The sequence below is a fragment of the Mercenaria mercenaria genome, chromosome 9 (assembly GCF_021730395.1).
Source record: "Mercenaria mercenaria strain notata chromosome 9, MADL_Memer_1, whole genome shotgun sequence".
Lineage (NCBI taxonomy): Eukaryota > Metazoa > Mollusca > Bivalvia > Venerida > Veneridae > Mercenaria > Mercenaria mercenaria.
This window is the reverse complement of record NC_069369.1, coordinates 68,571,987-68,598,264: the sequence shown is the minus strand read 5'-3', so window position 1 is coordinate 68,598,264 and position 26,278 is coordinate 68,571,987. Positions and strand designations below refer to the sequence as shown.

Here is a 26,278-nt window from a genome sequence, read left to right as displayed (position 1 = left end):
ACTGCATTTTACTTGCACGATATTTCTAAAAAGGCTTTAAAAAACCTGTTTACAAGTTCTTAAATTATACATACTTGTAAGCGAATCCAAGCATATTTTGACATACCAGAAATCAATAATAGCATAGCACAGCATGTTCAAATTGATTATATAATTTATACAAATTAAAAAGCGACAGAGTACAGGGTCTGAATATATGATTACGCTAACATGATCACAAGCCGCCAGAGATTGTTGCAGTAAGATTGTATACTCACGTATTCTAAACTAATTAAATTAACTGAAATATTAATAATAAAAGCGCAATCTCGCGAGAAACCTATTAATATTAGATCGTATGATACGGAGTATGAAATATTTACATAGATGATATGCAACCATACCTCATGTCTGAAAACCGTGGGTACAACGATCACAACGGTGAGACATGATACCACGTGTTATACCGTCGGAGGTTCGAACACTAGTTTGGCGGTATCTGCATAAATATAGCCCAGAAAGAATGGCCTATATAGCGAAAACATGATTATAGCCCTTTTAGTCTCCAGGTCGTAAAAGGGTGTCATATTGACAAGTTTGATAAATGCAGTAAAATACGTTGATATGTGAAAAAAGTCCAAAAGGCTGTACATATAAGTCCACATTTCCAACAAATAAAATTCTTATCAGAACTAACGAACTTTTGTTAAACAAACTCCTGGCTTAAAAAGTTCTTTGCACATCCCCCTAAAAAGTACAAATTAGTAAATGGCTATGTCCACTTATTTAACAAAACACGTGCACAAAAATGAGCATGTACGCACTAGAAACTATAAACCTCTTTTTACTTTGCCCTTGAAGTGTTGACAGCTAATAGATATGGCCAGATAAGACAATTTATTGTCCCTTTGAGGTCACGCAGTTAAAATATGTATATTGAATACAGATAAGTTTGATAAAGGCAACCGTTGTTATCTTCAGGAAATGATCAAAATGTTCAGTATTTTGTACATGATACGTGTTTTAATCTTTCGCATCAACTACAAGAACAAGGAATCTCAATAAAAGATTTAAACAAGCATTCAATCGATCAGATCTCTGATTGGAACAGAATGGAAGCCCTGTATTGATAGGAAGCCCCTTGTTGCGAACATACAACAGCTCAATCCCCTTGAAACATGCTATTACAAGATCAGGCGCCGGCAAAACATTTCCCGACGGATAGTTCTTAATGGCTGTTGTTTTTTAACACAACCGTTTGCAATTCTGCATGCGTAAACTTCTCATATATTGTTTGAAAATGAAAAAAACAAACATCGAGCTCAGGTGCCAAACTGTTTTTTTTACCTAATTACTACAAAAACCCTAATTGTTTTGTTGAGCTGTGCGTTTTTTGTGTGTGTGTGTGCGTGTGGTGTGGTGTGGTTGGGGTTGGGGGGGGGGGGGGGGGGGGGGGGGGGGGGGAGGATACTGAATGTAGATGAATCATTTCATTCCGTAGAAAAACAAATTCGTGGTCTTTTGACTGATAAGTTTGTTATGTTACGAAAAGCAAGAATTTAAGTTATTTGGTTACATACCATTCTATAAGGCATTGCATTGAAACTAACCAAAGTCGTTACTGGCCGACTTAACCAGGAATTTGCAATAGCTGTCCTTGATAGACCAGGTTGCGTTCTATTGTCAATAAAGACCCGATAGGAGGAAGATGGCTGAACTTCGTGTATTCGCCTACAGATTATTTGTATTTTAAAGCAAAACAGCTGAACTTACCTTAGAAACAAAAGCTTGATTCAGTTGGGTTGGACCCAATTCAATGTTTTAGAATGCAAAATGATGCGAACTAACGGAATTACTGCTTTGCAAATTGATTTACCTGTCTCAGACAACGGCACGGGCAGAATTCTAACCCTCCACTGAAGTCCGTCATAAACAGTAATGTATCATGAAAATGGCTAAATTTGGATTAAGGCTTGAGAAAATGGCATTTAAATTTCATTCTCAAAAACTCTCAACAAGATTCCGTGTTTGTATTTGCAAAATCAGCGCGTCTTTCTGTCACTTTCTATTAAACTATAAAAGACCCCATACATAGCTATTTTGCGCAATATTAAGACATTTTGATGAACATAATTTAGGCTTTCATGTATATATATATAACTATTTTGGCACGATAAGCCTATCTGGTTCTAACTGAGGTTGATCCGCCGCACCAGTGTCACAAAGGCTTTGCTGGGGGTAGGGTTAGGAGGTTCGGGTATGGATGAAGGTGAACTCCTGTAATACTGAAACTAGGGAAAGGTCAATTAATGAAACATTTTATCAAGGTGACACATAGATTTGTAGGGGATCATATCAAATTCTGTTTATCTATTGTCTGAAAAATATCTAATCAGGCTCGTGTCACGATCCGAGATAAAATCATAACTACCTATTGCTAAACTTGGCATTTTGCACCATTAATTATCTGATATGTATATTGATTTGAAAATTATACATGTTTACTTACTATGTACATCACATGTATACGGCTAAAAAGTATGTACTTATAGCTAACATCAAGGCAACAGATTATCGTGAATCCCGGTATAAGTAATCTTGATTTGAGGAGCTGGGGCACGAACTCATGACCCCTGGTTTCGGACTTTTGGTTACGGACCCGTGATCTACCCAATGTTGTATTCAGCCATATCGTGTATTAGAGCGGATGCTGCGGGTCTGACTATGAAACCAGGTATTATGAGTTCGAGTCCCCGCTCCTCCAAAAAAGAAATAAAATAACACTGGGATAGGTCACGTGTATGGACACGCTTAAGAACCAATTGAAGCGTTTTCTGTATTTCTGTCTTTTGCACTCTCTTCCAACTAAATTCTCGGGAACTTTAGAGCGCGGTCGTCATTTTGTCCGCTTAGGCCTCTTCTTGCGCAATAATGGCCAGTTTCATTATTTAAGTAATTTAGTTTGTATGAACACGTAGTACAAAAGGTCTCACATTGCGTCAGTTTCCATAATATTATACATAAATAGACACGCTTAATGTTCTAATCGAATGGCTAAATCATACGTCATGTGTTTTGGGCATAAGTACACCGAGTATACCGGTTTAAATAAAATGTGTGTTATATTGCTCGTATATTCAGCCCAGGCATCGTTAAACTCGGTTAATATGACCTACTTCTAGCTTCAAAAATGTTTAAGTCTGCGTTTGCAGTTCAATCCAAAATACAGTTACAACCTGCAATATGTCGCAGAATTAAACTTAAAGACTATGACAGTTATCATAACTGACAGAAATATATTTGACCCTGTAAGGGCACAGCTGATCTTTGTTTACAATTTGCAGAAATAGGCGGAGTTACAAGACTCATGTGACGTGCATTTGATTCCGAATATATATTTGTGTCCGTGGCATAAAATACTCCTGGTTTATCAACTTGTCCAATCAAGTACTAGCATTTCAGGCGCACAGCCAATGAAATCGCTCGTTACAAAGCAAGGTCGCTTCTATCAAGGTAAACAAACGGACTTCGTATGCGAAACAAATCTTCTGTCAAAACAAAATCGACACTCGAATGTTACAGTTGCTTTGAAATTCTTAAAATTTTTATTTGCCGTGCGATCTCATTTAAGTTCATCATGTTTAATATTCAACAACTCATCCAAGCAGCTGAGTACTTGGATAGAAGGGAAAGAGGTGAGAAAATGGATTATTTTGAGGAATGTTATGTGAGCGTTCCGAAATTTTGGAAATTATCTGCCTACGTGGCTTAAGGAAATTCTTGATGATTTATGGATTATTTGTGAATTTCTTTTAAAATTTCAGAAGCCGAACATGGATATGCTTCCACACTTCCTATGCCAGACGATTATAGTGCAAAGAAGAGGTCAAAATCTAAGAAATCTCAGGGAAATAGGTATCAAGCTGGTTCATTAATGTGGATGTCTATTTAATATGAAATTTAGCATAATAATCGGTGCTTTTGAAAACCAAAGAGCACATTTTGTTCAACAGATTCGAAAAACGTACAGAATAGTGTGTGGAAATACTCGGATTATAGTGATCCAAAAAAAAAATTGGATAGGTCTTTGTGTGGCGGCCATGTTGGCTGTTTTACAAAATAATGCAAATTCAGCGATTCAGAGTTCAAAATGTTTTCATTCGGCTGCGATTGTCATATTCATAAGTCAAGATAGGCGAAATTGTTGTGTTCAGTTAAAAAGGCCGCCGACGAAGTCATACTTTTGCTTCACATTTTTTTAGCAGACGAACTTTTCATGTTGTGACAGACCGGTCCATAGCTGAACTCTGTCGTTTACAGTAGCGCTTATTTCTGCAAACCTAAGGAAATTCTTATTTTATCATTATTATCTAGTTATTAAATTCTTTTTACATGCATTAAAAAATTTCATTAAAGATGTGTCAAGATTGCGGTCGTTGTCAAGCACAGACCTTTCATTGTTTAATTTGCGCGCGGGCGGTTGACCAGTGGCAGATGTCCCCCAACAGACATCTCATGCTTCCGTCGCTTAATGAATAGCCACGAAACAGTAACGTTATATGAGATAATTTGTTAAATTTGCATTTTGTATATGTGCAGTTTCACACGCGTAAAGCGGCATGACTTTCATGCCTTAGAAAATGGCGGATTGCAAATGGCGGCCATCGATCCATGTTTACAATCGAGCTAGTGTCAGTGTTCTACATTCCTAATAGAAGTATAATGTTCCATGATATTTAGATTTCGTTGAGAAGTTTGTTTTAAAGCCAAAGATTAATTCTCAGTAACATAATTATATTGATATTTCAATCATTACCCTTATATTGGTGAGAAAAAACGCACCGAGTGAAGTTCGTCTGCAAGTTCATTGACTTTGTAGGTTTAATTTTTGTAAATAGTAATTTCTTTTTATTTTCAGGTCAACACACAACGAATTAGAAAAAAATAGGTTAGTATTATCTTCATAATGTATTGCTTTTTTGTCGCAAGTTTTGCAGTATTTTGATTAGATGTAGTAACCTTGGCCTCCGCCAGCTGGTTTGACAGGTGGGCGTGCTCTGTGTATTGAAATTGACAGCAAAGTTATTTATATCTAACAGCTCAGAAGGGAAAACCTAAATAATTCGTTTGTTACATCACGAGTGAAAATATCTTGCACAATTCTGTTCAAATCTTCTTAATTGATATTTTGTGCATATTTTGAATTTTTGTAAACTAGATTTAAATTTAAGACAGATATTACAATACATTTGCAGGCGAGCAAATTTAAGGTACTGCTTAGAGAAATTAAAAGACATTGTGCCATTGGGACCAGACTCATCCAGACATACAACCTTAGGTCTTCTAATGAAAGCTAAAAGTTTTATCAAGGTGAGTTTGTGTAGAAGGTTACATATGCAAGTTTGAACTTTTCTTCTGTGGTGTATATATAACAGACTGATTATTTAAGTCCATACTCCGCTTTGTACCTTTCACCCTTTACAACTATATATGCACTAAGGCAGGGCAGTTTAAGAACACCCTCGCTCTCTATTATACTTCCATCAGTTTGCACAATTATTGGTCAGTGGGCTGTTGTGTACCTGCTCTTGATGAACTGAAAACCCAAAGCGCCGCTCGCTTATGTTGTAAGAACTGGGGGCCAAACCCTTCTGCTTTTTACTGTATCGTAAAGGTTTTGTTTCTGTATATACATGTATATATAAGCAATAAAATATGTTTAAACTAACCCAAAGCGCCGAGTGCCAACTATCCCAACAGGGGAGAGTGTAGTGTCCTCCCCATCTAGAGGATGGTAGTTGTATCCCTTGACAAGCTCTACATTTAAAATGTTTTTCATACTGATTGCCTGAATACAGGATGTGTAAAATTTGTGTGTGGAAGTTGAAAGTTACAGGAAACAAATTAGTACTAGTCGGGAACACTGGACCAGGTGAGGTTATCGTAAATAAATGAGACACTGCTTGCTAAAAACCCATGATATTTTTTTCCGTGTTTAGGTAAACATTTTAACGTCATCATTTGGTCACAAGTTGTGCATTAATGCCTAGTGATTATGAATAATATTATAAACCTAGCTATTTATAGAACAGTCATTTGTGCTTTTACTATTTTAAGTTCGACATTTATGCATTTCTCATAAATCTGTATATTCATGAAAATTGAATGAAATAAAGCATTTTATTGTGCTGTGGTTAGCCTGTGGCAGCAAACTGGACCCATAGTCATTCATTTAACAATAATTAGGTTTAATGAAAAGCAGTAGTTATTCCACTGTTCGGTTAGTTCTTGTGCTTGTGTGTCTTGAAGTTTGATATACATCTTGTAAAGGTGGGTGGGGGTTATAACTTTAAATGATTAAAGGTTTGCGAAAGAATTGGTCTGTAGAATGGATGCCACAGGCAAGAACCCCAAATATGAACAGCAAGCAAGGGCACCGCTTTGGGTCTTTCGTCACTTATATCTTGTATGTATATTTATACCAGAGTAAAGGAACAACCCGAAACTTAAATCACAAGTGTAAATAAATCATTTATTTAAATTTAGGTGCATGACATACATTGGAAGAGATAAAAATAACTGGTTTCCCACAAGTTAGTATAAAAGTAGCTGAGCTCATTTCAAGACAGGAGTGTCTTAAATGTAGGCGAATAGAATATCTATATTCCCACTTGTGTAATTATTTCATCATTCTTTTTGCGGTTAAGCAGAATGATTGAAGCTTTATAAATAAAAGCAAAGTTACTACTTACAAAGTACTTAAAACTGCACCAAAACATCGAATGATATTTAACCTCTGTTCCTATTATTTTAAGTACTGAACAGTTCAGTTAAAAGAAAATTACTGTGTTGGGGATGGGGGTCTCAAGAACCAAAACTATCTTGGGTATGACAGTGATGTGGTGGTTATGTTAAGAAAGTTATGTTTCATGTACTTTACAGTATGTTTAGTTCTAAACGTAACAAGAGTTGTTTTGTTCTGGGCAGAAATATCTTTGAAATATTTTGTTTTAGTTATTCTGATGTACCATCCCATTCTGGTCATTTTTGATTGCACAGAAGTATACTGAACCTATAGTTGTGGTTACTTCTTTGAAGTGATAAAATCGAGGATTGATGAAAGTGTGAATTAAGTACTTGCATACATGTTGTCCCATCTTGGATTTGACATTGTGCTTTACTCATCCTACATGCATGTTTAAAGTTTCGCAGTCTCATTTCATATCGGCTCATATCCTATGGACCCCACTTCCACCCTTATCCCACCTCGCTGTTACTTCTTCTTATTATAAATTGTCTTCTTTTAAAAATATTGTGATTCGCAGAATTGTTCCTTGAGTTTTTGGCAGTTTTTAAAGCATTTGAACAGAGCTGGGACCCAGAAGCATTTAAATGTTTAACAACTAACACTTATCTCTATAACTTTCAGAAGGCAGTGGAATGGATTCCCAGTTTACTTGTTTGAGCACTATCTGTTTTGTTATCAACAAGCGCTTGCATGTTGAAAGGTTTCTGCAGAAACCACATGAAAACCTGGATTTATTTTGGATTTAAGTTGAATATTTTGAAGTAGATAAGGCTTCCCTAATCGCAGAAACCCACTGGGATTTGAAGTGTGTTAGCTAAGATTTGGTTAGATCTATCAATAACAGTATAATAACTGTTACATTCAGTACTTTGAAGGTCATTTAATTTTTATCATTCACCTTAACACTGTAAGTGGAAAACCCACCAGTGTAAGTAGTGCCTTGTAATGCAATTAAGAAATACTTTGACATGGTCTGTCGTACATTTTCTATTTATCCATCTTGCACCACTGATCTATGTTGGGACATTATCAGTTCCTTGTAGAGAACACTGACTTTCTGTTTGTCAAGGAACACTGCTTGTACAGTGCCATGGCCTGGGAATACAATCCAGTTTCCATGGTTTTATGACTTAAATACTGTTGAAATGGACATTAAATGTAGTGAAATACAATTTTTTGGCTCAGTTATAGATTTTGACAATTTTCTGTTTACAAAGAAACTTAAAGGGTAAAAAGAATCCGTGATTGAGACAACACCTTTGTGCCCAAGTGGTAACTGGTTAAAATTTAACATAGATACAGTTTATGAAAAAGCGATATATGCCCAAACTTTGGGGTTGTTTGTGATTTTAAAAGTCCAAGGTTGATTTTAATGAGGTTAACTGAATCTCTTAAACACCCAGCCTCCTAAATTATAACTTAGCGTGAGAAAATTACTTTTAACGGTATACATAGTGTTGAACTTCCCTCTTTGTACTTAAATTATTGAAATCTTGATTGTATCGTCGAATTTCAATAAATATAAGTGTCGGTAAAGGACCAATTTACGTGCGTAGTTACAGTCAGTCGTGCAGAGAGATATGCTATTGAACAAAACTTTTTTAACAATTGTCCTGGTGTGAAATGACACAAATTGGCTATGCCCTTGTGACACAACTGAAAGGGAATTTTCAGTTTCTTTTGATTTTCATTCCTGCAGAGTAATTTTTCTGTCTTGAAAGCCGAGAGCAATTACCAAACTATTGTTATTGCGTTTAAATTATCGTTTTGGACAATGATAGTGGCATGGGTGATTGTGCGTAAAAAGTCATGTGTGCAGAGTTATATACATAGGTTTTGTTAGAAGAATAAGTGACATGTTAACACCTGATTGGTTGGCGAGAGTCAAATGACTTTGATTTACTTCAGATATTCCCAATACATAGTTTCGCTTTTATCTGCCATTAGATACGTTACATGTCCCTATTGTTTGTACTATCATCTAATCTTGATCTTTACAGATACACATAGATACCCATATTGAGATATCTCCTTCTGAAAATGAAAAAATTCTGATGAGTCAGCAAATGTTTTAGATACATGAACAGGTTTAAAGTTTGAATGTACATGACTTCTACCTTTGAACTCAGATTGGGCCATTCATTGTAAGTTTTAGCACTTTCTATGTAAAGCCTCAGTTCTGGCTGGTGAAGAGCAGTGATTCTGAGTCTTACTTTTTGTAATATATACATGAAATAAAACATTCAGAAGACAGTGAAAGCCATTGGGAGAGGTAAATAAATAATCCTAAAATATTGACAATAAGGAATGTGTTCAGAGCACAGTCACTGGCTTGTAAATATGCTTCTGCCTAGTTTACCATATTGAAATATATCAGGAAGATGTACATTGTGAACTATATAGCAGATAAATCAGTTTAATCTTCATTTAACTATTACATATAACACAGTTGTTGAGTAGCTATTATGAGACATGCAATTATAATGGGAAAAGATTTTATTCTCTCTTTTGATTTTTCAAGCATACAAAATATAATTACTTGCTTAAAACCTTACCATTCTGCATATAATGTCAGTTGAACACAGATGGTGTGAACATTTGCCTCAGATCGACTGTTCTGATGTCTGTTTAATACATGTACCAGCAAGGTCATTTAATATTCCTACCACCTCCACATCCCACCTCCCAGTAATGGAGAAATATTCTTAAAAGTTGTATTGTTTTCTAGCACTTAAACCAAAGGTTTTCAATTGGACATTATGCTATATCATCACCTCGTCGCAACAAAGAAGCAGTTTATATTCACTTTTTATGCTGCAGAGGAGATGTCTGTTAAATGTATGAAAATATTATATTTGACCACTGTTATTTTTTCATGGTTTAAATGGGCTCCTGGTTACAGATTCCCAAAGTTTCTAAATGCTTCAATCTTTATATTATGATACATGAAAGACCATCTGGAATACCATTTTTATCTTTGTACGCTGATGAACTCCATACTGTTACTTACTTAATGTGACCTAGTACTGAAAAAACTATGAGTTAGTACAGCCTGATCTGTTAATGTTATTCCTCAACATCATATAGACCTTGTCATTTGACAGGGTAATTGAAGGGACAATAAAAACTGTGACATTGATTACCAATTAACCAAGTCATTTATTTTCCTGGTTTGGTGGTCTACAAGAATTTTATCACCAAAATACGGTATGCAAATATGAAATGTCGTATTGCTAATATATTTTTAAGAAAGATTTAAAATTCACTTATTGCCGTTTATATTCTTTTTATGTGCTGCACCAGTTTCGCCATTTCTTTTTCTATAATTTGGAAATACGTCTTTAAAATGTAAAGTTATGAAAATTTTCAAAGACATGTATAACAGTCCTTTTCAGAAAATGACAAGGAAATTTAATGTTAATTTCATGTAAATGAAGTATAATCTTTGTTCTTTCATTTCCTTATTTGGGTAAAATGCATTTAATTGGTATAAAAACTTGGAATTTTCAAATTATTTAAATGACTGGGGATATTCCTGGTTTCTATAAAATACTTAATTGATACTGAATTGTTGATTACCCAGTAAGGATTTAAATATTGTGTAGGCATGTTTTCAATGAAGTAGGGAAATAAACAATGAATCACTGCACATGACGTGTGAAAGGAGTCGCGCGACTTCAAAGTAGAATGATATTTCTTCATTCATATCCTTAAAATCATTTCCTTAACACTTTATTATTTTAATACATGACATGTCTAAATTTTGATTCTTCCTTGTGTCAAACATTTATATCATTTGAAATATGGTGGCTACGTACGTACTTGGTGTCCTCAGTCAGGTCCAGACAAAAGTTCTTTTTGGGGAGCATTTGCATTTTGATACATTGTTACATGTAGGAATTTTATGACATATTGCTTTGGATCCAGGAGATTGTACAATTATGGGGCACTCTTACGTCATTAGTTAAACTGTTGAGTAACAAGATGTCAGTAAAATGCATGCGCGGATCCAGAGGGGGGGACCGGGGGTCCGGACCCCCTCTGGAAAATCCTTAAAAAAGGAAAGAAGAGAAGAAGGAAAGAATATTGTTTTTTTTTTTCGAAAAAGGCAATATTAGGACCAAATTCAAAGCGGCTGCTGCTTCATACAACCCCGACATAATTCATATTTATATTAATTATGTAAAAGAAACTAAGAATTCTACCTTGAAGAAAAAATTGATTTTATCATGCATTTTCCCCAAATTTAACAGGTAAGCACATAAAACTGTGAAAATAAGGGGTATATTGTATATAAAATTGCAGTGGAAAGGTGTCCTAAAATGCCCCAGAATACAGAAAATGAAGCGCTAAATTTCAAAATTTTCTGGATGGGGTGGTGTCGGACCCCCTCTGAGAAAATAAGCTGGATCCGCGCATGAAATGGGAACATTGGGTACCCAGTCTCTTTGGCTCCAGTACTTTTAAAAAGGACATAAACCAAACCTGATGTAGGAAATAACTTCGCTGAATTGAGATGATTAATCAGCGTGATACATTTTATCTTTTTATATTAATAGCGAGCTCGAAGAGCAGGCCCAAAGGGCCTGCTCGAGAATCGAGCTTTACGGTAACGCAAGTATACTTTCACACTTGGTGATGGATTTGAAAAGTTTCGTCGGAAGTTTTAAAAAAGCGCACCCTAGCGGACTGGTGCTCACAGGAAGTACTTCTTTCCGGAGTGAATACAGAACTTCATTCAATTGCTAAAATTATTCATCACTCAACAAAAATGAAAGAATGATTTCCAGTTGTTTGAAAAAAATATTATTTGCATTTAAAAGATCAAGCATCGGCCAGAAAATGGAAAAAATGTCATTAATAAGCAGAAAGAAACGGGAACGCGGTAATGACGTCACCGTATCACCGGCTTCCCATAAATTTTGCAGTGTATGATATTCACTGTTATAGGCATGGTGACATTAAATATAGACTTTTTCAAGTGAATAGGTTCTCCTGAATTCTTGTGACTAGTGAATAGTTTCTTTGTGACAAATAAATGATGCATAATATTTTTTAGATAAATCCGATTTCTTTGAGCTCGCTTTGAGGCTTTGCCTTAGTTCATATTAATAGCTGTCAGATAATCCTACATAATATATTTCTGATTCCAGTTGTTCTATTCTCAGCTGACATTCAAACAGCTTGTATTAGCTGATACTTAAGTAAATTCACCATGTAAAAAAAGAAATTTTATTGTGTGCGGGCATTATCAATGGATTTTGTTTCTGGTATTGAAACCTAGCAGTGCTTTCAAGCCTATTTAATTAATGTTAGGAAGATGGCCATTGATTTCCTTTTGTGTCAGTGATGGATCAATACTCTGACATGGTTTTATAATCAGTACTTCTCTTATGTCAACATCATTAGCTTTGATAGCCTGGTGCTGCTGGTTTTAATTTGTATTTTTATATGGCTTTGTAGATAGAGGGTTTTGAAGAATTATTTGTTTGTGTCCTGAGTCTCAGTCTGCCATTAAGCCTAAACCTGTTTATGTTACATTGTTTCATTGCATGTCTATAGTTACTCGGTACAAGTTCTTGAACACAAAAAAAAGAAGAAAAAAACAAAGACTAAAGTGCAGCAGGAAAAAGCTACATTCAAAGAACACAGCTACCCATACAGCTTTTATTTATCAGGCTTTATGAGTGCTTCCTGATTTCATACAGGGTACTTGCACAGTGGAAACGGATTGTCGAGACTGCAGCAGATTTTACTGTCTATTCCAGCTTGCTATTTTTAAGAAACAAGAATCAAATGCTCCCCCTTAGGCCACAACCCTCACATTTTTTATGTCATTGGTGCTTTTCTGCATCTATAGCTTGAGGATTTCAACACCATAACCAGTTTTAAAGACCCACCACAACCTAATGACCTTTTTTCCGTCCCATATGAACTTCCTGAATGTAATTCTGATAATTCCTGTAAAATGCAGCTATACTGCAACATGACAGGTGGAAAATTTAAACCCTCCCTGAATCAATTAGTTTCACAACTTCGTCTGCAAACTTATTCAGTCAGTCACTTTTCATTTGTATTTTAAAAACATAGGTAAATAACTATCTTACACTGTAGAAAAAATTAAAGTGGGATCTAAACTCAATATACAGGACATGTACATCAAATACTGTGCATACTGCTACATTCATTCAGTAATATGTTTGGACATTTAAAACACATTGTCTTCATGGGCCTAAGATGTCAGGAGATACTTGTTTTTCTCATTTTTTAATGCAAACCATGCGTAACACAAACAAATCCAATTATTTTGTGGTATGTCTTTAACTTGTTTACAGCCCAATTATCAGCATTTTCAGTTATTTCCTTGTAGTTCACCTAAGTTTGATCATCTGACTGCCAGAAACTGTACATGTGTATTATGTATATTATATTGAGTTAGAAATATTGTATTTTAATTTGTAATTACTTTCAAAGGGAACTTACTGCATATATATATATTTGATATGGTCACTGATATTGAAAGTACCGGTATGTCTGGTTTGAAGTAGTTGAAAAGATACACCACTTTAATAGCATACATCAAAGAGCCCAAAATATACATTAAGTACAGTGTGACTAAAGCCACTTAATAGTAACATAATTGTCGCTTTTATATCCAGCCTCATTGTACTGTGTTGAGCTTTAAATTAAGACTCATCAACAGTTTTGTATCAAATTTGTATTAGACCAGAGTTAATCTTTAGCCTGCAAAATTTCTAAAATGGACTGGTACATCATTCAATTTGGGCAGTACCACTCATTACTCAAAGGGGTGTTCACTGAAAATTTTCTGACTGAATAGCGAACATGGATGTGCAGGCTGATCTTGGTCTGCACTGGTCACAAAGGCAGAATCACTTGCTGCCAGCAGGCTAAAGGTACAGTACTTTATGTTCCTGTTGGGAAAATATTTTGCAAGTTTGGACTGAAATACGACTGAAGCATGCTTACTTTCAGAGCTTTATCCTTGTGCAGAAAATTTGTGATTAAAATAGTATGTCCACAACACAGTATATTTTATATGGTTATCAGGGACCTTAGTTTCAAAACTTAGATTGAAAACTTGTTATAACGCAACAAGATCTGACTGGTTATGTCTGAGAGCAGTTCTGATATTGACCAATCACAAGGCTTCATTTTGAGGCTTAATTTTAAACTCTTTTTTTTTATAGCCTTATTGGGAGTAGTATGAAAATATTACCCTTTTATTAGGCTCGTGAAACAGTCTATGATATTTGTATTCACAATTGTCATAGACCTTAATCTTGTAGACCCTAATCTAAGATTTAATTTGACCTGAGAGGGGTATTTTTTTTGTTTTACAGACGTTAGAAGATAAAGAAAGAAAAACAATAACTCAGCGGGAACAATTGCGCAGGGAACAGAGATTTTTGCAAAGGCGATTAGACCAACTTTCGGACGGGCAATATCGGGTGCGGCAAGAAAGAAGTATTAGTGAATGTAGTACATCTACTAATTCAACTACCTCCTCCAACTCAGAGACAGGTAACATTCATGCTTTTTAATTTTACAGCCTGCTCTGACACTATGTGCTGATCAGTAGGGTGACTGTGATCTCAGGTCAAGTTGTTTTGTTCAGTGTTACTTTTTTTTATAGAAAAAAATTTATCAGACATACTTTTTCTAATCTTGTTGACCTCAGATTCATTAGAGGAGGTTTTTTTAGGTACTTGCAAAGAACAAATTTTAAATAAAGTAGGTATTGAATCTGTTAACATATACGTACTGATGACAACATTTACGTACTGATGATATCTCCCTTCAACATGTTAATACAGAATGATGATCAAACAAAAATTTCTGCAGGATGTTACATTTAGCAAAATTTTGTTCTACTTTCTATTTGAAAAAAAAACACATTAATACAAATTTATTTCCACGTAATTGTTATTTAATCATCGGTTAGAAATTATATAAAAGTAATAATGCTGAATCAAGAAAATAATGAAGAAAATGAGCTGAAACTGAAGACGCTGATGATGTCAATAGACAAATTTTCGATAATCATTGCTGATAATTTCATCTATAATTCCAAGAATTATAAAGATTCAAATTACACCTTTACCATATATAATTGTGATGTAATTATGGACATGTCATGAAAGGTAGTTGAACTAGTTTCTGACGGGTTACTGCTCATTTCAAAAGTTTTGTCCTCTACTCAAAAACTGCTTTGGACCCTAGCTCACTGCCCAAAGACTTTTAACCTCACTAGGGTCAGGCCACTAGGGTCACTACTCAAAATCCACGTCAGACCAGCCTGTTGTAAGGTCCATTACTCAGTGATTCTAGCCCCACTAACTGTGGTTAGACTGAATATTCAAAATCCTGCCTAAAACCCAACTGGGGTCGGACCCACTGCATGAAGTTTAAAGGAACACACTGGGGTCAGGCCTACTATTTGAAATTCACTTCAAAACCCACTGGTCAGGTCTACTTCTCATAGAACACTTTGAACCCCAGTGCTATTAGGCTGCTCAGCGCTTTGAGCCCATTTGGTGTCAGACCCACTACTCAGAGGAGCGCTTTGAACCCCACTAGGGTCACTGTCAGACCCACTACAATAGGAGTGTTTTGAGCCTCGCTTGAATCAGGTCTACTACTCAAAGAGCACTTTGAGTCGAACTAGAGTTAGGCCTACAGCCCAAAGAGTTATTTGAGCCCCTCTTGAGCAAAGCCCACTACTTGGAGAGCTTTGAGCCCACTGGAATCAGGCCTGCTTCTTTTAGAGCTAGAGCCCGAATGGAGTTAGGCCATTGCACCTCCTCATCACGATATTGGGTCTTGTTTTACCAGGAAACAAACTCTAGAGTAAATTCTAGAAAAATTTAGATAACTGAACACCTTGTAAAAAGCGACTTAAAAATTGTCAAATTTTCAGTTCGAAAACCAATCTTTTTATCTTTTTGGCATGGTATTTTCCTCAAACTGAGCACAGCAAATTCTTTCCTTATTTGTATATTGCTATGTTCTGGATTTAGGAATTTATTTTGAACAAAGTCTGTTCATACATTTTCTATTTCATTTATATATCATGGTTAAGGTGTGCATTTCACTCGATATATGGAATTAAATCTTTTACGTCCGATTTACACTATCACATTGAATCTGTTTTTGCATTGAGATAAGTAACAAGAATTAAAAAATAGGTCATTCTTGTATGTTTTGCATTTGTAACAAATTGTCACCTGCAGTAACTTTAAAACAAACACCATGAGGTATAATTGGTTCTTGAAATTGTGGAAGTCAACGAATGAGCAAAATTTCAGAAAAGTCAAACTGTCAGGTATGCCCTTAGTGCACGGCTTTTATGACCAGTAAGTGGAACTTCTGGTTTTCTAGAAATATAAGCTACCAGTCTGACACAGCAATATTTTTTTATCCCTAAGTTCATGGTAACAGTACTTGTTCCATGCCTGTGCTAAATGTAATAATGTCTTAAATGGCTTCTGTAACTTGTGATTTACTGAGTAAATTGCTGATTGGTTCACAGACAGTGACATACTATCTTCTTGGATCCAAAAGTAATTGCTGTCAGAAATTGATTTTTTGAAGAGGCGAAATAAATTCTGAGAAAAAAATACAACCCTGTTTACCATGAGCAGTCTAAAATAAGATGGTCTTGTGACAAAAAATTATAAAGGGTAACTAGTGCTAGATGACAATTTCTAAAAAATTATAAAAAGACTACAATGTATAGCTCAAGGAAATAAATGACAATAAATTTAAAAGGACTATACCACATTACATAATTTTGTCAGTTGTCAGTTCACTCATTTCCTAAGTTCTTGCGAGATCAAGCAGATAGAAAATTTTCAAAAAAAATAAATTCTACACTTAATGATTATTTCCGTTTTCTTTATCGTTTAATTTGTGAAACTGCAACTATATCATTCTTCTGTTGCAGTGTAGAAATTGTAAATTTGAGTTATCAGTTTTGTTATCAAAAATCAAATCCCTCCATTTCATCACAGCAAAAAACAGTAGTTACGGTGCCAACATCAGTGCCAAATTCGTAAGTAGGTATAAACATACTGCCATCAACCACTGCACTTGAATTTCTGCTGATCAGCTGTTTATGTATGAGAGATTGCTTCAAATACTGCCCGATTATTGGAAGCTGCAGCTGTGGTATAAATATAGCTAGTTCCAGTTTTGTTTCTGGGCTGTGCTGCTGTATTCTATCAATTTATTGATAAAAAGCGCCAACAATAATTTCCCCTTTCGGTTGATGATTGGTTGATGCTTTTCTCTTATAGTCGGTCATTGTCTCTTATGGTCGGTTTTTGTTTCAGTGTCTGTTCCCACTTCTGTTTTGCCGTGTCAAACTGCATATAAATTAACTGTCGATAATCATTCCTGCACAATCTATACATTTTTCCACTCAGTGACATGTGACATACTTTCCGACAAGTATGTATGTCACGGCTAATCAATGTGTACAAACAATAGATCTCCTGCTCCTCATTTATTTACCACAGGTTTTGTAATGTTGGTTTCTTTACAATAAACATCTCTCAAGCAAGCTTGTTGGCTGGGTAGGGTTGTAGAAAAACTACTTCAGTGGGGTAGGGGGAGGCGAAGGGGGGTGGGGTTTTAGGGAGGGTTTCAGGCCGATCTTAATCAGGTAAGATGGGTTTTAGCCATGACAATTTTACTTATTTTATCTCTTAGCCCCTCCTCGGTCTCCTCTTGCAGAGAACTTTTATTTATTTGCAGCAGTTACAATTCTTAATGGTACAGGGTCCTTATAGGTTAATGCATGATGGTATAATTAAAATACTGTTGAAAACTCATAGATAACTAAATAAAAAAAAAAATAACAAAACATTTTCATATTCTGCACTGGAAACGTGTGCCTGGAAGATAGTAGCTTTTATGTACTAGTATATGAGCTTAGTATTGGTGGAGGAAAAGCAGAGTCTTACGTTTTTCTCGAGATTTTGGCAAAACAACAGCGCTGTTGTTTATCATAATAGAAAAATCTGCAAAATCTATTAAGTCTTGCGTCACAGCCACTTTGTGGGATAGAAGATGTTTGTGGTATTACCATTGGAATCATATCATTGGAAATTTGGATGTAAATATTTTCCTCTACTTGACCTTGAACTTGTTAGAACATGATGTCATACAAGAGAGCTATTTTTAGATTTTTGAGTGGAATATAATCAATAAATAAAAAATAAAAATTGTGTGTAGTGTGACCAGGGGAAGATAATGCATATGAAACAATATCATGGATAGCATAGGGAAATTCTAGGTGCGTTTTTAAGCAGATGCAACGTAGTTATAAATATAAACATAACAGAAAATAAGTAATAGTTATAGTATGTGTGAGAGTGTGTTACCAGGATATATCAGAGCTAGGGGTACATCGAGGGTATTTTTCTCTGCACATATCGTCGAGGCCGGTAGGCCGAGACAGATATGTGAAGAGAAAAATAACGAGATGTACCCCTAGCTCTGATATATCCTGGTAACACACGAGCACTACATATTATAACTGTTTTATTGCATAGTTTATCATTAAAATTTATATATCATTTTCATTTAAATTTGTTTATTATTATTTTTACTATTTTGATTCCCTTTCTGCGCCTCGCTGACTGAAACACTAAAACTTCTGTTTTAGAAAATGTGTTCCCCAGATAAAAGTACCCAACAAATTTCTGCATTGGTTTTAAATCTTTGCATTTCATTGGCCAGACATATTGTAAAACTTGTTGTTTTCTTTGTAAAAAAAATCAAAGAAAAAGAAACATTTGAGAAATCTCAGAATTTCATATATTTCATTGTATTTCTGAATTTGGCAATAACTATCAAGTTTTTGAAATATTCTAGTTTATATATTCTTTTACTTTATAAATGTAGGTGTTTGTGACAATTCTTTCTCTGTGAACTGTAAATTGGAGCTAAAATCATCTTCTTTGAAAGGAAAAAATTATACTCCCTTGATAGGACCTCAATAGAGAAAAAGTGTTCCGATATATATCGGAACAGTTTTACTGTGCTGATATATATCGGAACACTTTTTTTCTTATGAAACTCCATAGAGATTTCCGTGTTGATATATATCGCAACAGTTTTGTAAGATATCAGCACAGTTTTGTAGTAATAATGTGTGTTACTATGTATAACATGCTGCAAAGATCAAAGGAAAATTGCCGCACTATGCGATAAATGAATATAAAAGTTCAACAAAAAAATTAACATTTCAAATCTTCATTGTAGCAGACAAAAATAATGGAAAATAAACTTTTTGGTATACTATACACAAATTGGATGGCAAATATTTCAAAGGTTTGAAAAATTTCTGGTATCTCTTTGATATTACTAGCCTAGTGTTGAAATATGGATAAAATTGCTAAAATGAAATGAAAAAAATTGATTTCATATAAAACCTTGTTTAAAGAAATAAAACACTTCAATGATTCTTTTGTTATGTACATGTACATTGCTTGTGTGATATTTACATTTTATGAAAAGAAGTATCACTAAGGTGTAATAAATACAGAACCCTTTAATAAATCTGCCTAGTAAGCATAAAAATACCCTGTATATATATACATTTAATTGTAATCTGAGCTTACATCAACCAGCCTATAGGTTTAACAGACTTGTGCTAAAATGTTTCACTATACATTTTGTATAGGAATGAACAAAGACACTAGCCATGTACAGACTTCGGCTATATCTACTATATCGTTATAATGTATCCATTACTTAGATACAAAACCAGATTAGTTCATATCTGTGATTAGGCGTTTACCATACAAATACATCATTAGTACCTATTCATCTGATATCTGGTAAGATAATGAACAAAATATGACTTATTGATGATTAGGTAATAGAAAGATAATTTTGAATAACCATGGTAAGAACATGCAGAAGTGCATGCCAGAACTGTGTACTAAACTGCAGAAATATGCTGCACATGAATTATTCCTTAAATTTTCAAGAAAATATGCTATAAGCCTATAATTGGATAGATATAGATTGAACATATGAGATATATATCTCCCTTCCTAATGTTTTTGTACTGTTGTACCTGCTGGGTTTGCAAATTAGCTTTATATTGACGAAACAGGCTATATATTTTTTGGCACAGGTTCAAAACAGACTATAATTCAGGTTAATGGATTCCCAGTGTTTATCTAAATTTATTACAAGGCTACATACACCTGACATAAAGAAATCCCCAATACACATCAATCTAACAATCTTTCTTTGTACATATAGGGCTGTATATAATTATGAGATAGTGTCATGTTGAGAAAGGAAGTTGAAGACATTTGTATATTTGTTATTTCTATAAACCAGTAATTTTGAAAAAGTAAAATGATTACTATTTAGGTTACTGTCATAAGTTCTGTTAGTATTTTTTTTTTTTTTTGCACCATTTCTGAAATTTTTTTCCTGCAAAATTATGGTACTGTATACTGTACAGATAGTTACACCTTTGACCTAAATTTTGTCTTAGTAGAAAATTTTGTATTAGTAGAAGACATGGTGTTTTCTTGTGTCCTGCTTGATATGAAAGTTCCACTGATATAAAGGTAAATGTCAATTTTAATTTGCTTCGTGAAAAAATGAACATAAGCTCTGTAGAGCTTTCGAGCGACCCTATTTTAAGAACAGTTAAAACTAATTACACATTACCCCCTGCAATTTGCTGGTAACCTATTTATAGCTGGGTTGACTGAGGCAATCATGAAATGCCTTGCCCAAGGACACACCGCAATGGGAGTAGCCAGGAATCGAACCCGAGGCATTTACCTTTGTGGGAAAGCATCTTAACCCTCTTGGCCAATGTATCCACATGCCGCTGATGCATCTAAATAAGTACATTATGTAGGTGTCAGACAACCAGGATGATGCACAGTAATGTTGGAGTAAGATAAATTTTTCTGTAGGCACAGACTACAAAATTTGCAAGTCTGCAAGTTTAGTGTAGGAAGATTAAAAGAATTTAAATTGGTTTTTATCCCCCAAGGGGAAAGTCTGCCATGTGATTCCAATGTTAAGCATTATTGATTGTTTGTCTAGATCAGTTCTGATAATGAAGGATTTATGGCAAATTTGGTCTTAATCAGCAAATCCAGTGTCATTGTTAATATACTTAGTGTTTTATTTCTACGAAGTAGCTATTCATTCTTATATATAAGGTATATATTGAAGGCTGTAGGGAAACTGATACATATAGTATTTAAAGTTATTGAACCCCAAAAGAATGAAAAGAATGACAAACTACAGTTTTCTGTTTAGGAAGATGCGGAAAGTTAAAAAAAAAAAACACGGTCTAATGCAAAATGCATGAAATCTGAATTGTCCAATTTTATGTCAGTTTGTTTTATGTTCCCAAAATATTTCAAAATTTGGTCCCAAGGATAAGATTGCTGTTGGAAATACTGAAATTTTTATGGAAAGTTTTCTTACCTAATGTGGGTAGTCATTGGGAAATCCCAAACAACTTATTTTCAGTGAAGCTCACAGCAGGCCATAGTATAAAAGCATCCAGTTTGGACTGTTTACTTCTAGGAAATGTGCCAGTTTAAGTAATCACCCAGCACTGAGAAGTCGTGACCAGGAATCAAACCTGGATCGCTGGCACTGTAGTCTTACTTGCCTACTTCTGCACCACTGACACCCTTAGTAAATGTTGTAAAATCTGCAACTACCCACAGCTTCATACAGAAGCCCATGTCGATTTTGCTGGGAAATTAAAAGAGTGTAATACATGGATAGAAACAAATCACTTTTTTGTGGTGGACAGATAACAGAACTAACTTTATGAACTTCATTTTTTGTGGATTGATCCAGTATCTGTATGACTCCCCATGTAGCTACTGGATCAAGTTTTCAAATTGACTACATTGTTGGCATGTTTGTATGATGATGACCCTTGACCTAGCTTGTGATGGGGTCATGTGTCAATTACAAATGATGAGACAAGTGGCCATAATTGATATAGACCATGTTCTATATGTAATATGAAACCCTTTGGGGACAGCTGTCTGTTAAACTGAGGTCTGACCTTTACAGTGCCTTCTGAAATAATTTTTCAAAGTATTAAAATGTTTCTTTGCATTTTTTGTTTTTTGGCAGATTTTGGAGTCCTCAAGTTGTAAACAGTCCAATTGAATAAAAAAGAAAATACCATTCATACACTTCATTTTATTGATACATTGACGTATTAGATAAGTGCAGTTTGCTTAATATATAGCTTAGATCAGAAAATTTGAGTATGACATTATAACTATATTGATCACTTGGCATGGTATCAAATTGCTGAGCTCATCAGGTGCGGCATTTTTGTACATCAAAATTTACTTTCTTGCAGGTAATTGAATTTTGAAAATTGTCTGCAAAATGACAGGTTTATCGGCATGTTAAATGAAGAAAGATTTTAATATTTATGAGAAGCCCGCCCTAGTCGCTTGTTAGCAAAATAGATAGAGCATAAATCGATCCAATCAGGCGATTAGTTCCTATAGGCAGTGCAAGAAAGGGTTGGGTTTTTAGCTCACCTGAGCACGAAGTGCTCAAAGGTGAGCTTTAGTGATCACCCTGTGTCCGGCGTCCGTCGTCGTCCGTCGTCCGTCCGTCCGTCCGTCCGTCCGTCGTCAACAATTTGACTGTTAACACTCTAGAGGTCACATTTTTGACCCAATCTTAATGAAACTTGGTCAGAATGTTACCCTCAATAAAATCTTGGACAAGTTCGATATTGGGTCATCTGGGATCAAAAACTAGGTCATCAGGTCAAATCAAAGGAAAAGCTTGTTAACACTCTAGAGGTCACATTTTTGGCCCAATCTTAATGAAACTTGGTCAGAATGTTACCCTCAATAAAATCTTGGACGAGTTCGATATTGGGTCATCTGGGGTCAAAAACTAGGTCATCAGGTCAAATCAAAGGAAAAGCTTGTTAACACTCTAGAGGTCACAATTTTGGCCCAATCTTAATGAAACTTGGTCAGGATGTTACCCTCAATAAAATCTTTGACGAGTTCGATATTGGGTCATCTGGGGTCAAAACTAGGTCACCAGGTCAAATCAAAGAAAAAGCTTGTTAACACTCTAGAGGTCACATTTTTGGCCCAATCTTAATGAAACTTGGTCAGAATGTTACCCTTAATAAAATCTTGGACGAGTTCGATATTTGGTTATCTGGGTTCATAAACTAGGTCACCAGGTCAAATCAAAGGAAAAGCTTGTTACGCTGTAGAAGCCGCATTTATGACTGGATCTTCATGAAACTTGGTCAGATTGTTAATATTGATGATCTCAAGGTCCAGTTTGAATCTGGGTCATGTAGAATAAAAAACTAGGTCACCAAGCCAAATCAAATGAAAAGCTAGTTTACACTGTAGAGGCCACATTTATGACCATACCTTAATGAAACTTGGTCAAAATGTTAATCTTGATGATCTATAGCTCAAGTTCAAATCTGGGTTAGGTGGGGTCAAAAACTAGGTCACCAGGTCATATCAAAGGAAAAGCTTGTTAACACTCTAGAGGCCACATTTATGACTATATCTTCATGAAACTTGGTCAGAATGTTAAACTTGATGATCTTTAGGGCAGTTTTGAATCTGGGTCATGTCGGGTCAAAAACTAGGTCACCAGGTCAAATCAAAGGAAAAGCTAATTAACACTGTAGAGGCCACATTTATGACCATATCTTAATGAAACTTGGTCAGAATGTTAATCTTGATGATCTTTAGGTCAAGTTTAAATCTGGGTCAGATGGAGTCAAAAACTAGGTCACTATGTCATATCAAATGAAAAGCTTGTTAACACTTTAGAGGCCACATTTATGACTATATCTTCATGAAACTTAGTCAGAATGTTAAACTTGATGGTCTTTAGGTCAAGTTCGAATCTGGGTCATGTCGGGTCAAAAACTAGGTCACGGGGGTCAAATAAAAGGAATAGCTAGTTAACACTTTAGAGGCCACATTTATGACCATATCTTAATGAAACTTGGTCAGAATGTTAATCATGATGATCTATAGGTCAAGTTTAAATCTGGGTCAGGTGTGTTAAAAAACTAGGTCACTAGGTCAAATCAAAGGAAAAGCTTGTTAAGACTCTAGAGGCCAGATTTATGACTGTATCTTCATGAAACTTAATCAGAATGTTAATCTTGATGATATTTAGGTCAAGTTTGAATCTGGTGATGTGGGGGCAAAAACTAGGTCACCGGGTCAAATCAAAGGAAAAGCTAGTTAACACTTTAGAGGCTACATTTATGACCATATCTTAATGAAACTTGGTCAGAATGTTGATCTTGATGATCTTTAGGTCAATAGGTCAGGTGAGCGATACAGGGCCTTCATGGCCCTCTTGTTCTGTGTGTGTGGGGTGGGAGGGGGGGGGTTCTTTTTTTTTTTTTTTTTTTTTTTAGCAAATTGGAAGTTTTGTTGCCTCATTTGGGGGAAAAAACTGGCCCTTTTTTCAGTTTGAGTGGATGAAAAGCCCTGTGACAGTTTTTTAAATTATTCCATACTTTTATAGGAGGCAATAACATGTCATTTGACTTTTATTGTCATACTAAAATTAACTCCCATGAGTTTAATGACTCAAGGTGATTCAAGAAATCAGAAAAGGATGGTACTTTATAGGACAAAAATGTTTAGGTACAAATTGGGAACAAGAAAAATCAATGCTGTGTGGCCGTCAGATCTGGTTTGATTATCAAATATTTCCACATCTTTAGAGAATCTATAGTAACACATTGATCTGTATGGTCAATGGGGAAATAAAACATTAATATACCCGGAGAAAGGCATTTTCTTAATGGACTGGACATAGAATGAAGTGATTTGCTATGAATAGATTATTGATCAGATATATTCTAAATTTGAACTCCCCTTGACCAAGAAAAAAAAACAGGACATATTTACACTACATCTTTTAGTGTTTATGATGAAAGGAATGCATGTACTCTCATCTATTGTGGTCTCTGTTAAACTGAACATTAGCTGATTATTTCAGTAAACAGGCATCTAGGAAATAAGCTGTGATCAAAAGTCATTCCTGATTGGTTGAAAATTAGGTCTACTATGTTGTAGTAAACAAGTTTGTTTACTGAATGATTGATGTTTGGGAAAATGTTTATCATAGGAAATGGCATTCCGCAGTAGATTAGTTGTATAATAGTACAGATTTTGACCATCTTATCTACACTGACCAGTACCGCTAGCAAGCCAGATGGACAGTGATAGCAAAGCAAGCCAGATGGACAGTGATAAATAGTACAAGTGATAATTAAAAGTTATCAGGACCTTATTAATGAAATGTTTTCACTTGTGGGTATTATACAGTGTTTTTATATGCCAGTTTTGAAGAAAAAAAAAGCAGGTGTATTATCTGATGGTGTGTGCATCTGTCTGTCAATCTGTCTGTATGTCTGCCTGTCTATCATACTCAGTGCCCAGAGCATAACTTAATAACCATTCAAGGTATTGCCTTAAAAGGGGGCAATGAGATGATGCAGAGTGCACAAACCAGGTCAAACTCTATCTACCGTACTAAGCAGTTTTTCCTTTTTTCGCTAGACGCAATTTACTCAATTATCTTATTTGTATATTAGCCTGAAAAACTACAAAATGACATTTAAGTTACCTTTTAGTGGGACCCATGTTTCCTTTAGTAGTCAAAAAAGTATGTTTCAGCATTTCTTTGTTGTTGTTTTTTGCAAACAACAAAAATGTTCTAACCCTGTCCAAATTTCTATATTTATTTTTCAACCAGGTAAGAATTAACCTACATACATATTAACACACAATGCTGGCATTCATTCAAGCCAGGAGGTTTTAAAAGGCCTATTATAGGCTTGTGGTTTATAATACATTCTGTAGTTTTCCCTTGGATCAAATAGAATTAGGATCACGAACCCCTTAGTGGTCTGTTTGCCAGCTAGGTTAACAACTTTTGACATTGAAAGTATCAAATGCATTCCATATGTACAATTACAAACAATGTAAATCTGCTTAGCTTGGCATGTTGTTAGCATTTGCACTCTTGAGGCTATATAAAGGTCATTTGAATAAATTTTATGGCCCATCAAGATGGTCAGTCTTGGTAGATAAAAGCAAAAGGTTGTACTATTGCACATTCTAGGCCAGAGGGCATGTCTGTGTTAAATGACGATAACAGTTTATGGTCTTAATTTGTTTTGACAACCTAAAATTTTACAAGTTAGTTTTTACCAATTATGCACCATTGTGTAATGTAAATAATTATTATGTGCAAATAATTATTATGTGTGTCACTATTAAGTTAAAGATTATGTTGTATATTTTCTTTGCGACCAGTGCAGACCAAGATCAGCCTGCACATCCGTGCAGTTTGATCATGGCCTAGCTGCACTGTTCGCTGTTCAGTCAGTATATTTTCAGTGAACACCTCTTTATATAATAA

At 35.1% G+C, this 26,278-nt stretch overlaps 1 protein-coding gene and 1 long non-coding RNA gene across 2 annotated transcripts in view; both read left to right on the top strand.

Moving 5' to 3' along the window:
- Positions 1 to 3,513: 3,513 nt before the first annotated feature.
- LOC123547382 (max dimerization protein 1-like) overlaps positions 3,514 to 26,278 on the top strand; it is a 36,589-nt gene continuing 13,824 nt past the window's right edge. The window contains exons 1-5 of the mRNA XM_045334432.2: positions 3,514 to 3,674; positions 3,804 to 3,894; positions 4,898 to 4,927; positions 5,235 to 5,349; positions 14,152 to 14,332. Coding sequence (XP_045190367.2) covers positions 3,617 to 3,674; positions 3,804 to 3,894; positions 4,898 to 4,927; positions 5,235 to 5,349; positions 14,152 to 14,332 — 475 coding nt within the window. The 5' untranslated portion in view covers positions 3,514 to 3,616. The remainder of the gene's footprint in view (positions 3,675 to 3,803; positions 3,895 to 4,897; positions 4,928 to 5,234; positions 5,350 to 14,151; positions 14,333 to 26,278) is intronic.
- On the top strand, positions 5,357 to 8,190 carry LOC128559567 (uncharacterized). The gene is made up of 2 exons (XR_008372468.1): positions 5,357 to 5,911; positions 6,526 to 8,190. It is a non-coding gene; the product is annotated as an uncharacterized LOC128559567 (long non-coding RNA).